At 42.5% G+C, this 15,709-nt stretch overlaps 1 protein-coding gene across 5 annotated transcripts in view; it reads left to right on the top strand.

Moving 5' to 3' along the window:
• SMARCC1 (SWI/SNF related, matrix associated, actin dependent regulator of chromatin subfamily c member 1) overlaps positions 1-15,709 on the top strand; it is a 173,726-nt gene that overhangs the window by 138,758 nt on the left and 19,259 nt on the right. For all 5 annotated transcript variants that reach the window (XM_047094682.1, XM_047094681.1, XM_047094680.1 and 2 more), the window contains 2 exons: positions 3,028-3,162; positions 13,538-13,799. In XM_047094682.1, the coding sequence (XP_046950638.1) occupies positions 3,028-3,162; positions 13,538-13,799 (397 nt within the window). The remainder of the gene's footprint in view (positions 1-3,027; positions 3,163-13,537; positions 13,800-15,709) is intronic.

Genomic DNA, 15,709 nt, shown 5'->3' with positions numbered 1-15,709 from the left:
TTCTGCATTTTTAAAAAATGTTTGTTTAATTTTGAGAGAGTACAAGTGGGGGAGGGGCAGAGAGAGAGGGAGACAGAATCCAAAGCAGGCTCCGTATTGTCAGTGCAGAGCCCAATGCGGAGCTCAATCTCTCGAACTGTGAGACCAGGACCTGTGCCAAAATCAAGTCAGACGCTTAACCGACTGAGCCACCCAGGTGCGCTCCCCCCTTTTTAAAATATAAATAAATATGTATAATTTATATATATATTATATATACATACAAATTATATATACATAATTTGTGTGTATATATAACATATATAATATACATATATAACATGTATTTGCGCGAGAGAAAGAGTGCGCATGCGCGCACTTGTATGTGTGCTGCCAGGATGAGGCAGAGAGAGAAGAGAGAGAGAGAATCCCAAGCAGACTCCACTCTTTCAGCACGGAGCCTGACACAGGGCTAGATCTCACGAACCACAAGATAGTGACTTGAGCTGAAATCAAGAGTTGGACACTTAACTGACTGAGCCACCCAGGCGCCCCAAGCCTTACCCTTTTAAGCCTGATCTTTGAGTTGTTATTTTCAGTTAGTATATATTTTAGTCATAATTTCAGTCAGGTGTATATTGATTCTTATACAAAGTCTAAATATATTGAAATTCTCTTTTGTCCATATTTTCCTACATTTTCTTAAAAATAGTGATCTTAACTTACTTTAATGTTGTCCCCTGCTAATAAGTCCAATGCCTGCGCCATTTGTGGATCTGCTTTTTTGATTGAATGCCACATATGTATAAAAATTTAGATTGTCCAGGGATGCTTGGGTGGCTCAGTCAGTTCAGTGTCCAACTCTTGATTTCGGCTCAAGTCTTGATCTCATGGTTCGTGGGATTGAGCCCCATGTTGAGCTCTGCACTGATAGTGCAGAGCCTGCTTGGGATTCTGTCTCTCTCTCTGCCCCTCCCCTGCTGGTGCACACTCTCTTTCAAAATAAGCAAACATTAAAACAAATTCAGATTCTCCGTGTAAAAAGACAAGGAGAAATATATACGTAAGATCCAGATGCCCCAGGTGATAACCGAACTGATTGAGGCAGGGATTGAGTTGAAGCTAGATGACACTTTGGTCATTCTCCTCCAGGACCACCCCTCATCCTTGGGTGTGACTTTCCAGAACTTACAGTTGAGATTTTGAAATAATCTTGATCACACCAAATGGGAGTTTTCAGGAATTTCTTTTCTTCCTTGAACCTAACTCCTTAGCTTCCCATCCTCTGCATCTTCAAAATTTGCCGAGTGTCTGAGATGGTGACCAGCTTGTATTTGAAGTCCCACACATTCCTACCAGCATCACTTCATCCATAGGCATGAAGTCTAAGAGTTCTTCATGTACGCTGGACACAACTCTTTCATCACACATATGATTTGCAAATACTTTCTCACAGTCTGTGAGCTGTGTTTTCACCTTCTTGATGGTGTCCTTTGAAGCAGAGATGTTTTTGATTTTGATGAACTTCAAGTTTTCAATCTTCCCTTTTAACATTTTTGCTTTTGGTGTCACATCTAAGAAATCTTTCACTTAACCCAAAATCATTTAGGTTTACTTCTGTTTTTTCTTCTGGAATTAAATTTTTTTTAATTTATTTTTGAGAGAGAGAGACAGAGTGTGTGCAGAGGAAGGGGGTGGGGGGAAAGCACAGAATCTAAAGCAGGCTCCAGGCTCTGTGCTGTCAGCACAGAGCCCAATGCGGGGCTCGAACTCAAGAACCACAAGATCATGACCTGAGCCAAAATCAAGAGTTGGACACTTAACTGAGCCACCCAGGGTCCCCAAATCATGTGATCTTTATTTAAACTTGTTACTGATGCAGTTCAAAGTGGTTAGGGAGGCAGATGTATCATGAACAGCCGTGGATTATTCATAAAATCTGCTTATGATCACCTTTTGCTTATACATTGCCTCTTTCTATTAATGGATCTCTATGGTATAAAATTGCATTTCTCTTTTCTAACTGTAAGAGAGTGAAAAATAAGATTCTCATTTAAGTGTCTGTTAATTTAGCTCCCAAAAGCCTATGTTACATACCTCCTGCATGTTAGCTCCTTCTAGATTCTGTAAGAAAGAGATTAGGACAGCCACCTTGTGTTACTTCTCACTCGTGTAGAAGCAAGATGAGCACATAAATTCAACAGATGTAATGAAAGTGAATGCAAAATGCTATTGGGGGTTTGTTAGTGTAAGCTCTTAGATGGTGTCTGGATTAGGTGGGATTGACCCATTCCCAGATACAGGTAGTCAGGACCAAATATGGGACCCTCATCTTCTCGGTGTAATGTGGTGCCTTCCTCTGTGTGCTGCTGAGTAGGCAGGAAGTGTGAATGAATAGGGCTCATCATCCATCCTGTAGCGGGTGAGTAGCACATTCTTCCAGTGTAACTTCTTGTTCTGTACTATATTTGTTCCTCTTGCTCTGGATCCTATCTGCAAACATAGGGGTGGAATATTGTTCACCCTCTCCTTTCCACATGTGGTTCCACTCACTAGAGAGAAGCCAGAAGCTTTGTGTCTGAGTGTTGGGTGCTGAGAGAATCCACTGTTTAGCTGTCCCTGGACAGTTCATAAAGGGGGAAGGATAGTGAGGGGAGGCATAGAGTAAAAGGGTGAGGGTGCGAGGTAGGTGGGTGGTAGATGGGAAGTGTACCCCAGGCTGCTTGTGTCCTCCTCTTTGCCCATCAGTGTTCTGATTACACTTCCCCTTTGTGGTGGGCTCTTTTTGAGGGGAGTAGGTTACCGTGGGAGGGAGGGTTTGGGGGCTTTTTTTTTGTTTTTTTAACCCTTTAACAGGGTTATTTATACCTATAAGGACCAGAAATTCAGCAATATTTTAAATTGAAGTAAATGTTTGGTAGAAACATAGAAAGGGGGCATCGGTCATTGTTCTTAATTATATAATCCCTACTTTGAATATCAACGTGAGCATTTTGTTTCTGTATTTTAATGTTTACCTACCTAATTTGAATGATCTTTTACACTTAGCACCTGGCTGCCGTGGAAGAGAGAAAGATCAAGTCTCTGGTGGCCCTGCTGGTTGAGACACAAATGAAGAAATTGGAGATCAAACTGCGACATTTTGAGGAGCTGGAAACTATCATGGACAGAGAGAAGGAGGCTGTAAGTAAGGGGAAGTTTGTAGTGGCTTTTTGACAATTAAATAATGACCACCTTTCCTAAACTACAAGTTAGATAAAATGAATAGTAACCTACTCCATTGGTCCTTGTTTATGTGTTTACTTTGCCCTTTCAAAGGGATTATCAGCCTTTGATGATAAACAAAAAGCACTCTTTTCTCATTCTAAAACTAATGATTTACACCTCAGCTTTTACACCTCTCCGCTTTCCCAGGTGCATGATGGTATCAATTCTTTCCTCTATAGAAGTTACATCTTAGACTCACTCCCTACTTGTTACCAATAAAGTAGAAGTCATGTAGCTCCCTTGTCTGATTCAAGAATTTTCTTGATTTCATGTCTTCTTCCATACAAATACCAGAAAGTAGGAGTTAATCTCATCTTGAGTGAGGAGCCTTTTTTCTGTGATATCTTTTAACCAAACCCTTCCCTGACCCAACCTTGGACTTTCAGTCTTCCTCCCTCCCCTGCATGGCGGAGGTCAGGTGGGCCTTGCTGAGCGCCTCAGTAGTATGTATGGGGACAGACCCTTCTGATAGAAGGATGTGGCCCAAACAGGATCAAGAGAATGATGAAAAAGGCCAAAAATGAAGAAGGAAGCAACAAAAAGAAACGTACAAACAGTGGAACAGTTAATTATTCAAAATTACAGAGAAATTTATTTTAATGAATTGACCAGAGGAGGAATTGGTAACTTTCTAAGCAGTGGATTTAGCTAGGACTTGTTCTGATTATTTTGACTTTTTTTTTTTGTTTTCCAGTTTTTATTTCTTTATTTTGAGTCCAAGCAGGGGAAAGGCAGAGAGAGGGGAAGAATCCCAAACAGGATCCGCTCTGTCAGCACAGAGCCCCATGTAGGGCTCGAATTTAGAAACTGTGAGATCATGACCTGAGCTGAAATTGAGTCGAATCCTTCACCAACTTGGCCACCCAGGCACCCTGTTTTTGACTTCTTTATATATGAGATACTGGTATCTCTAAATGGTAGATAATTTAACCTTAAGATTAAATTATCCCAGAAGAATTTTGGTGGCTTTTGTTTGTTTGTTTGTTTGTTTGTTTTAATGTATATTTCTTTTGAGAGAGAGCACAAGCAGGGGAGAGGCAGAGAGAGAGGGAGAGGCAGAGAGGGAGAGAGAATCCCAAGCAGGCTCCACACTGCCAGTGTAGAGCCCGACATGGAGATCAATCCCTTGAACCGTGAGACCATGACCTGAGCCAAGTCGAAGAGTTGGATGCTTAACCAACTAGGCCACCCAGTTACCCTAAGAGTTTTAATTTTAAGGACCTGTTTGTATTTATTTAGCTATTTCTTAGTGGTCAGCCTAGTCGCATCCTCTGGCAAATTCCTCATTCCAGTAACTATTACAAAACAGACCATTTTCATTTTGTCCTGAGATCAGCAGGTTTTCTGACCCTGAAGGATGGAGAGGCTGCTTCGGTAATTCTTACCCACCCCCTCCCATACCCACCCCCAGTTTCCTGACCTGTAAGCATCTCTCACATCATCGGCCCTCTCCTTCCCTAGGAGCTGCTGGCCACCCTGGTCTCATCTCTGTCACCCTCTGTATACTAGCCACACCACACCACATGCAGGCTGCCCTCACGGCCTTGTTCTCTGTGCCCCCGTGTGCATTGTGCTCCTCTGCCAGCAAGGCCCTGATCCCCACTTCTGCATCCCTCAGCACTGCCCCTATGGGTGACTTGCCCACCCCATCTGCTGTCGTGGCAGCCTGATAGAGCACTTACACTGTGTGGTAGTTGCTGATTCGTGTGTCCGTCTCGCATTCCAGAGTATATGCCCTTTGAGAGAATTGATCGAGTGTCTTGGTAAACACAGAGCTGGCACATCATAGGCCCTGGTGTCAGCAAATATTGAATGAATGTACACCAGCATCAGTGTTGGAAGCTGGAGAAGTGGAAAGTCTGCCCTTTGGTTTAATGGGGGAGGAACTCAAGAAAACCAGTGATGATACAGTGTGTTCAGTGCCCCAGTGAGGGCAGAGAGGAGGCAGACCTAGAACATGGGGAGAGCAAGAGGGTGGCAGAGAATACTTCTCTGAGGTGAGCTGGAGCTGTGAGGCATGACTGTTTGTGTTTATCTTACCCTCATAAGCTGTCTTTTTGTCATTTATGGATTTTTTTTAGTGGCCTTAGGGTAACAGGGGATTATAACATAGTGGATTATTGGCACATACAGGATCTACATGATGATTGGGTCATTCCCACTGACAACCAGATGCCTTTCTGTCCTTCATAAAACAGAACTGATGTATCAGCCTGGAAGATTGGCATGACTGGGCACTTACAGAACATTGTCCAGATTGTCAGGGTGCTCTTTTCTCAGCTCTAAGTCACTTGCTTTCAGAGGTTGTACCTGGGGATCCCCCACTCTTTTAAACCCCCAGTGAAATTGTCACCTAGATTAGAACTGCCCTCTGCCCCTTTCCAGTTCTCGCCACTGATTCTCAGACACCCACTGGCCCACTATAATGGCTGCACTTCTCTTGGACCTTCAGAACTTCCCTTGTCTGTGGATTTGTAATAATTATTGTCTCAAATTACGTTGCACTGTATTTTTCTTACTTGAGTCTTGTCTTTGCTATTAAATTCTAATCAGAGCACATAAAACATTTTAGGCTAGTCTCTGAATAAAACAACAGAACTGAAAACGTTGGGGCTGCATTTCTGCTGACTCTCTCCACCACACAGGATTGTTGTGCTGAAAATCTTTGTGGTTGTCCTGCCTTCTCTCAATCAGCATTTGGAGCAGGAAAATTCTTAGTGTGGGACAGTCCGTACTCCTTCCCACTCAGTGTCAGTAACACAGCTGTGTTATTTACTGCTGTGTGGAAAATGACCCCAGAGCTTGGTGACTGAAAACAGAAAACCAAGTCTTAACGTGGTTTCTGAGAGTTGGGAGGTAGGCAGCTTGGCTGGGTAGCTCAGGCTGGGACCTATGAGGTTGTGGACTTCCTAAGTTTCCGCAGGGCCAGAGCTCACACTTCCCAACTGACTCCCATGGTTGTTGGCAAGAACTTCAGCTCCTGCCACGTGTACTTTTCTATTCATGAAGGAGCTTCCCCAGAGTAAGTGACTACAAAGAGCAAGAACATGAAAGAGCACCCAGAATGGAAGCCACACTGTCTTTTGTAACCTAAACATGGAAGTCCCATCCCTTCGCTTCTGCTGTGTTCTCTCTGTTACACATACCAACTCTGGTTGGGGGGTAGACAGGGTTCGGGACGGGGGGAGGTATAAACAAACACTAGGAAGTAGGAATGTTGAGGCCAACTTGGAGGCTCATCTCAGAACCAGGGAGTCCAATGAAATTCAAAATGTCTCCCATTCATGTCATGCACAGTGAAGACAACCTCTTCTACAGCAAGCACTGCTATCCTGTCCTTCCCTGTGGGCAAACAAAGCCATGGCTACTTTTCTACCTGTGATTTCCACACAGGACTGTTGCGAGCATCAGATGAGAGGAGTGTGGCATGTGTCTGGTGCAGTGTCTGAGCACGCAGTAGGTGTTCAGTAAATGTTGATGTACCTCCTTTTCTTTAGGTACACCAGTACCCAGTTACTGTATATTAGATCCAAATATTTGTAAGCCTTTGTTAGCTTTCTAAACACATATTTGACAAGTCACTGTGCTAAACCACTTTATATAGATTTTCTCATTTAATCTCTCAAAAACTGTATGAGGAAGCCATTAGCAGAAAATACTGATTGATTTGAATCTCCGTGGACAAGAATCCACCAGGAATGCTAGATGGGAACGTAAGGCCAATTTTTGGTAACTCTTCTTACAGACCAAGAGACTTGGGCGTAGGAGATATTATGTTCCTCCAAACACAGTTCGTAATGACAGAGCCAAGTGTCAAACCTGTGTTTGTTCAGTTCTGTGTTTTCATCTAGCACTTTATATTTATAAGGAAAAGAGTTATTCTCATCTCATTTTAACCAAAAGACTCTGAGATATGCAAGGTTTTATCATCTCTCTATTATGGCTCAAGACAGTTGACACTGGAAGGTCCAGGTCAGCTAGGACCAGAGCCTTGAGCTCACCGCCTGGTGCTCCTCTCCGTACCACATTGCATCGTGTCACTTTAAGATGCATTTCTGCTCATCTTTCTCTATAAGCAGTAGTCCCAGGATGTACTTTGTTTTCATTAAACATGTGGTTTTTTTATATAGCAATGGATTTCAAAAATCTGTTCTTAGACTTTAAGAATCAGATAGGAACTTTTTTTCTCTAATGACTTAAAATCAGTGCTCTTGAGTCTTTAAGTATTTACTAATTAAGGACAAGGATATAAAAGTTGTACATCTTTTATAGAAACTATGCATATAGCTATAATTAGAGTTCGGTAGATATTGTTACAGCTGTCTCATGAATGCTAATATTGGAGGAAGGCAGTTATGAAATGTGCAGAGTCCGTCAAGGAAATGATGTGATCACAAATGTTGACTCTAGTTGAGGTGAGGAGGCTGAGCTGGTGCTGGGTTCACAACTCAGAGGGTCTGCCCACCTAAGCGGCCTTCATGCCGGGAGAACAGCACACATGAGTCAGGAGAGCAGGTTTCAGACAGGGGCTTTGTTGAGGACTAGGGCCACCTGGGGAGACTTGGGAGCATGGGCCCTGTCTAAAGCCTGGTTTCCATTTGGATCTAGTGGACTAAATGCTTTCTGAGTTTCTGCAGGTCATTTGGCTAGATACAGAAATTGAATACCTTCAGAAAAGAGGGACGTTGTGGGAATCCCAGACCCAGTCCTCAAGGAAGTTAAGAGTTGTCTTGCTAGACACAGAGACACCGCTTATTGCAAGGATGGAAATCCAGAGAGGAGGAGGCCATGGTTGGCTGAGATTATCAAGGAAACTTTCCTAGTGAAGGAAGGACTTAGCTATAAAAAAGACCTAAATCCAGAATGTGGAGAGAAGGGCATGATTACAGAGGAAACTGAAGAGTCCTCCTGCCCAGAGTTGATGGCTTTTGCCACATAGGTGTTGGATTAAGGTCATTTGTTCATTCAACAGGTATTTATTGAGCACTTACTTTGTTCTAGGCATGTGTATGGTACTGGGGATGCAGTGGTGAACAAAACCCAACCAAACTCTTTGCCTTTGTAGAGTTTGAAATAATTAATGAAGGGTGTTAGAAGATGTTCTGTGCTGTGTGTGTATATATACATACATATAGCTGTATGTTACAGGCTGGATAGAGGCAATGGGGGAGGGGCAAAGTAGACATTTCACTTTTTTTTCCTCTTAATTTCTAAGTTTATTTGTGACAAAAAGTGAGCAGGGAAAAGGCAGGGAAAGAGGAGAGATTCCACTTTTAAGTGGTGTCATCTGAGTAGGCCTTATTCAGAAACTGACAGGCATGTGCTGCTAAGGCCTACATATTGCGCAGAGGCTCTCAGGCAAGAGCATGTTTGGAACTAAGGAGTAGGTGCGTGGGCTAGAGCATAAATGAGGAGGAGGTGACAGGATAAAGTCAGGGATATGGTGACATAATCACAGAAATCCCTGTAAGCCATCCAGAGGCCTTTCGTTTTCCTCTGATTAAAGTGTGGAATAACTGTAGAGCCTATTTTATGCATTCCATAAAAATATGGAATAAATGCAGAGGGCTGGCATGATCTTCCTTACAGTTTAGCAGGGATCAGTGTACCTGCTCTGTTGTGGAGAGTAAATTAACAAAGTGGGAAGGTTCGAAAAGGGGAGACTGGTGAAGAGATTGTTAAAATAATCCACATGAGATGATGATGGCTTAGAGCAAGGCAGTGGCCATGAATGTAAAGAGAAATGGTCAAGTTCTGGATAAATGTTAAAGGTTTTGCTAATAGGACGTCATCACACATAAGATGTAGATTTAGGAAAGTTTGTTGTACTTGATGACAAATTAAGGAAGAAAGAACAAAAAGCCAGAAAGTGAATTTTATCCTGCCCCAGGAGAAGTGTATGTAACTTTCTGCAAATTTGGACTAACGCATCTCTACACAGCCGGCCATGTAATTGAATCTGTTGTTAGACATGCACCATTATGTTACGGGTAGTTTTATTTGAGATGAAGAAAGTTGTACTCAGTTGTGTAGGTTTTGTTCTGAATCAGAAAACAAGATACAGACACAGGGCAGCAGGACCGAAGACCTGTCATAATGAAGTGCCGGCTGCCCCTTTGTGTCTCGCCTCCAGAGACACACATGGAGGCAGCAGAACGCAATGGTGGAGTTCTCTTTTCCACGGGTGTAAGAAGGAATGAATATGTCTGTCTTGGACTTGGTTTTTCGTTAGTGGATGTCTGGTTACTGACCCCAGACGTTTCAAAGGAAGGCATGATTAGTTACTTAGTTCTGAGCCCAAGTAGTCAGAGGTTTTAGGTCTCAGCTGATATTGCCGTTCTGGGCAGTGTAGATGGGCTTTATGCTTCCCGCCCTCCCCCCTTCCTCCCCGCTGTGTGCATGTGAAGTTGGGAGAAGAGCTTTGTGTGAGCTTTGGCTGCTGCACTTTGCAGCTGTGTCTGCGTTTGGTGTCTGGGTACAGAAGAGTGCTCTGCTGTGTTCAGATTCCGCTTGGAATTGGCTGTTTTCTGCATACACAGTGTAGGAGTGAAGGGGGAGAGGAGGGCAGAGTTTGAATGTGGAGGAGGAGCGTGTGTCTTCAGAGCAGGGCTACTGTGTGGGGTTCCCTACAGCCAGATTGGAGCCACGAAAGAAAATGGACAGATTCATTAACATTCTGTTTACTAGCTGTTGGGACTTTATCCATAGTCCTAGGAAATGGAAAAGAGAGGAGAAAATCAAGCTATCTGTAACATGTAATTTGGCTGCTTTTACTGTTTTGGTTTTTTATTTTTTTATTTTAGTGGTTTGTTTTTTAACAAAAATATTTGTGATGAAAAAACTTTCAGTAAAGAAAGAAATGAATTAAAAAGTCTCTCTTACCCTCAATTTCATTTCTAGGAATAATCACTTAATTTGTTTGGTGTTCTCTGTAACATTTTCAGTGTGTATATAAAGTGTGTGCACATGAACACAAAGTTTTTTTTTGTAATATAATTGGGATTATGTAATAAATATTGTAGCTTCTTTTTTTTTTTTAAATTCCGCGTATTGCAGACAGTTGTACATTATGGGGTGCTGGGTGGCTCAGTCAGTTAAGCGTCCCAACTCTTGATTTCAGTCCAGGTCATGATCTCACAGTTCGTGGGTTCAAGCCCCGCATTGGGCTCTGTGCTGATGGCACGGTGCCTGCTTGAGATTCTCTCTCTGCTCATACTGTCTCTCTCTCAAAATAAATAAATAAACTTTAAGACAGACAGACAAACAAAAACCAGGACTTTAATTACTGTCCTTGGTAAGCACACATACATAGTTTTATAGAATAGATTCCCAGATGTACAATCACTGGCTGCATGCATTTAAAATTTGCTCTGTACTGTCGAACTCTCCTCAAAAACTGCCATTTACATTGTTTCGGATTGCCAAAAAGTGAATTCAGTCTTTAGTCCAATTGAGTAACAGCAAAGTACCCACAACAAGGAGGTACTTATTTCTTCTGCGTGATGAAGCCACGACGTGTCCATGAGCTGTACTCCGTATGCCGCAGAGCAGAGACAGCCCTCTGGGAGCCAAGTTGGTAGCTCTCTGTCCGGACGTTTCTCTCACCCCAGAGGACCTGTTCAGCCCACACTGGAGCTTTAGTTTAAGCTGGGTTCTCTTTCAGGGGTGTGTGTGCACGTGTGTGTTTAATCACTTAATCTATTTTAATTCTTCTAATTACTTTCTTTTAATTACCTTCCATGTTTTGAAATGACAAGTGAAGCTCTGGAAAAAGTAGTATAATTAAGGTTAGTAACCATTGTAGATACGGAAAATGGGGCAAGTTTTTCTTTCCGAGGTTAATACCTTGAGACTAAGGTCAGCTCTCAAAGAAGGACTGGCTTAGTTTAAAAAGAAAACCAGTGAGATAGGCAACACAGGGAGCAAAATTTCCCTTCAGAGACACAAAATCTCTTGTAGTAACAGTTTAGCTTCTTTATAAAGCAGATCTTGACCTAAATTCCGTAGTTTTTACATAACTGCAGGACTTCAGCCAAGCCATCCAGACCATTAGTGGCTCGACCAGAACATAGATAGAGGTCCTTTTCTGGCAACCTCTTATGTCTAACCTCGGCAAAGTCCTAAATTTCCTAGAAGGAATGGTTAGGAGAAAACAAATCCTAGGGCCTATAGCCGGAATTTCTAGATCCCTTTTTTATCAGACTGCCTCTTACTCCTTGATTACATGTTCTCTTCTTGCAGAGCTGAACGTCCAGAGGACTCTTGGTTTTTATAGCTTGGAATTCCCTGCTTGTTAGGCAAACAGGGAGGAGGCGGACTGGACCAGGCTTTAGCCTCTTCAGGTCACCCTTCCTAGAAAATGAGGCTAGCGTGTTGGCTCCCTGCCACACTCCCTCCTGATAACCCTCAACCACTCACAAGATTATTTTATTTCAGAAGATCTTCTCCCTAGGGGAGACTCTCTGCAAGCCAGCTAACCAGTGGGACATAGGCTTTACCGCCTATTCTCTCCCATTTTTCTTCCCCCTCATCTGGTCATGCCTGTTCTCTTCACCCTGTACCTGTGGCCTGCACCCCATCTGTCCATGGACACTCCCTAGTTACTACTCCTGATAACCAGTAATACTTCTCGCTTGGGTCCACATGGTCTTCTCCTCAGGCAGCTCTCTTGCTGACAGCCCACATTCTTAAGCTAATTCTCATGCGTATTCCAACCCCTTTTTCCTAATGACAGTATACAGTATTTATTTGTAGAACTGAAAGCTAAAATGTTACATATTTTTAATCTATTAAATGCCTTGGAATAGTGCTATCCAACACAAATACAGTGTGAACCATATATGTCATTTAAAATTTTCTGGTAGCCACATTAATAAAAGGTGAAATTATGTTTATTTCATCTAGTACATACAAAATATTATTTGAATATGTAATCAGCATGAAAAATCAATTGCTTTCCATACTAAGACCTCGGATTTCAGTGTGTTTGATATTTACAACACATACCACTTCAGATTAGCCACATTTCAAGTGCTCAGGAGCCATTTGTGGCTTATGGCTGCTGTGTTAGAAAAAGCTCAAAAAAGGTCTCCCAGTGACTTACGTCTTGCCATTGAAAATGGTGGGATCGAACATTATTGGAAGGAAATAGATCCGTTAACCCTCCTTAAAATCTTTACACTTCTTCGAGAAATCTGGATTTTTATTTTTTTTCATGTTCAAGTTGATTTTCTTTTTCAGGCCTGAATCAAATCAATTTTGATAGCATATGAGGTGTGCTTCATCCTCTGAACTACTGTCAGGCATATGGTTTCTGGATTTCCTGGCACATACAATTGCTTATTTCTCTTTATTTTAACTTGGGTCCCAGAAAGATTATCTTGAGTATTGAAATGCTTACATTCTTTAAACCAAGATTCATGCACATCTTTATTTAGGCATCTGAGATATTCTGTGAGTGTGTCACCCAGTATAATTTTGGGTACTTGAAAGCTAAGATTTGCAGTGGCACTGTCAAAGCTCCACAGAGAAAAGTGTGTGTATTTGCAGCTAAGGCCACATCCACTATCCAGAGGATTTAACTCTGTGTCATGTTCTAAAATAGTAACCAGGGGCATCTGGGCTGCTCTGGCAGTTGAGCATTTGACTTTGGCTCGGGTCATGGTCTCACGGCTAGTGAGTTTGAGGCCCGTGTCAGGCTCTGTGCTGACAGCCCAGAGCCTGAAGCCTGCTTCGGGTTTTGTGTCTCCCTCTATCTCTGCCTCTTCCCCTACTCATGCTCTGTCTCTCTTTTTCTCAAAAATAAATAAAACGTTAAAAAAAAAAAATAGTAACCAAAAGATCATGTCCAGAAGAGAGCACCTGGGAAGGTTGTGTGGACTTGAAATTTTAGCAGTTGAGGGGACTATTAAAAGGACAGGAGAGGCTTGTTTTACCTGGAGAATATTAAAGCAGTCATGGAAACTATTTTTACATATCTGAAGGCCTGCCAGAGGATTACATGTATACTGGGTGGGCCCAGAGAACAGTTAACCTCACTGGGTGAAGGTTGTAAAGAAAGGCAGACCTTGTACATAACACAAAGACCTTGATCTTGTTAACAAGTGTCCAAGTGGAAATCTGCTACTCAAGAAATAATGCCTTTTCTCACTGTAGATCGTGCAGGAGGTGAGGTGGCTATGTACTGTGATGCGGTATAGGGAGTTCAGGCATCAGGTAGGTGTCCTATGTGTCATCCATTCCTGAGAACCTCTCATGGTGTCATTTCTCTTTCCTTTCTTTTTCTTAACAGTTAGAACAACAGAGGCAGCAGTTGCTTACTGAACGCCAGAACTTCCACATGGAACAGCTGAAATACGCTGAATTGCGAGCCCGACAGCAAATGGAACAGCAGCAGCATGGGCAGAACCCTCAGCAGGCACACCAGCACTCAGGAGGACCTGGCCTGGCACCACTCGGAGCAGCGGGGCACCCCGGCATGATGCCTCATCAGCAGCCTCCTCCCTACCCTCTCATGCACCACCAGATGCCACCACCTCATCCACCCCAGCCAGGTGAGAGGCACACTCTGCTCACAGACAAGACTGGGTCATCCCTGTGGCATAGCATGAAAGGAGCTAACCTTTCGAGACACGAACTGTCATGTTCATTGTCATCCAGGTCATGGTAGGCAAATGAAATCTGGTTGTATAGCCACCACCACATAATGCCTGCCATGTTCTGTTCCTGATGTGATGCCTTTCCTTGGTCAGTCTCTTAGTGGCGGACAGATCCCATAGTTCCTTAAAAATTCATCCTTGGATTATCTACATTTTTTTTTTTTTTAACTTACAGGTTAAACTTACAAGTCTAACTAAAGATAGACACACACAAAAAAGCATAGTGCCATGAATTCTTATGACCCAGCTTCAATACCCATCACCTTTTGTGCCATTTTAAACTTTTTGTTATAGGAATCTTCTATCATAGACAAAAGTAGAGAGAATAGTATAATAATCCTCCCTGCATACCTGTTGTACAGCCTCAGTTATCAATATTTTATCTGTTTCTCCTCACTTTGGGGCAAGAAATAGACTTCAGAATGTATCTCTAACCAATGGAAATCTTACTCTTTAACATAACTATCATGACACCCGGTGAAAGTAACCATAACTCTTAGTACCATTAGCTGAATGTCTTTGGATGCTTCATTTGTTGGAATCAGGGTTCAAATAAGGTCCACACATTGTATTTGTTCTCTTAAAACTGTTTTAATGTGGTAACAGTTCACCTCCCCTCCTTTTTTTTTCAAATGTCATTCAAGTATTGAAGAAACTAGGGTTTTGACCGTGCCTGCATGTCCCCTTTAGGTGCGTAGTGCCATTTTGTATGTTCTTCTCCCCACTTCATCTCTCTCAACACCTCTCCCATAATCCAGAGGCTTGCTCTGAATGTTTTACCAGGTTCAGGTTCACTTTTTGGGAGCTGGCAGTTTTACTGTAATTTCGGTTGTCTCTCTTGGTGACAGTAGGGTTGGTTAGTAGTTCTGGTGTTGTTAGGCTGGTCGATGCATTCCCCATCAGACTTCACCAAAGATTTTACCTGCCTTTGAGAATTGCTTTGTAGATCCGCTATTTAAACCATCAGGTGTTGCAAAATGGTGAGATGTCTAAGTTGATTATTCCTTCTGCATTTATTTCTATGTCTTCTTCATTTATTATCAGTGATTCTTTAACTTAAAAAATTTTTTTTTTTGGTCAGTCATTTAGTTATCCTGAAAATGAGTCCTTACAGGAAAGACTGAGTAAATGCTTCATCCTTTCTCTTTATCGGTTACATGGATAATGAGTTACTAACCACTGCCGCCTGCACCAAAGGTGACAATAAGGGGTTCCCCCCCCGTTGTGTGTATATGTTTTTAGTATTGTGAATTTACATATTTTTGTGTATTTTATGTGTTTTAATCTATTATGGACATTATTCTTGTTGATGCTCAGATTGTTCTGTCTTTAGCTGACAGGAGCCCTTTCAAGTTGGCAACTACTTGCCACCTTTTGACCACCTTGAAAGTTGATCTCACAGTCCTTTTAAACTTAACTACCCAAAACTACCTACCCACATCTTGAAAACCTAAAACGTACCTTTCATTTCAGCTTTTCTTCGTGCTCCCCCCTCCCCCAACATTTCTTCCCTCTGCGGAGAGCAGTGCATATGGGTGTGTGCCGTATGTCACTTTGCTCAAGTAACAGTCGTCCTGGAGGGTTTTCGTAATTACCCTACAGCAGCGTGCCAGGTGTCTAGCAGAGCCCAGGCTTGTGCTTCTTGGGGTGGGATGCAAATTCTTTGGCCAAGGCATGTAGAAATGAACTAAGGTAACGGAAAGTGACCCTTGGAAGCCAAAGAAGGTCCCAACATGACTAATAGATGACAAATTTTCTAAATCTGCTCACGGAAATAACCAGGCATGTTCGCCTGAGGAAGCCAT

The sequence above is a fragment of the Lynx rufus genome, unplaced genomic scaffold, assembly GCF_022079265.1.
Source record: "Lynx rufus isolate CCGP_SWC_20201006 ecotype Redwood Valley unplaced genomic scaffold, mLynRuf1.p SCAF_4, whole genome shotgun sequence".
Classification (NCBI taxonomy): Eukaryota; Metazoa; Chordata; class Mammalia; order Carnivora; family Felidae; genus Lynx; species Lynx rufus.
The sequence above is the reverse complement of the archived record's forward strand: the minus strand, read 5'-3'. Positions and strand labels throughout refer to the sequence as shown.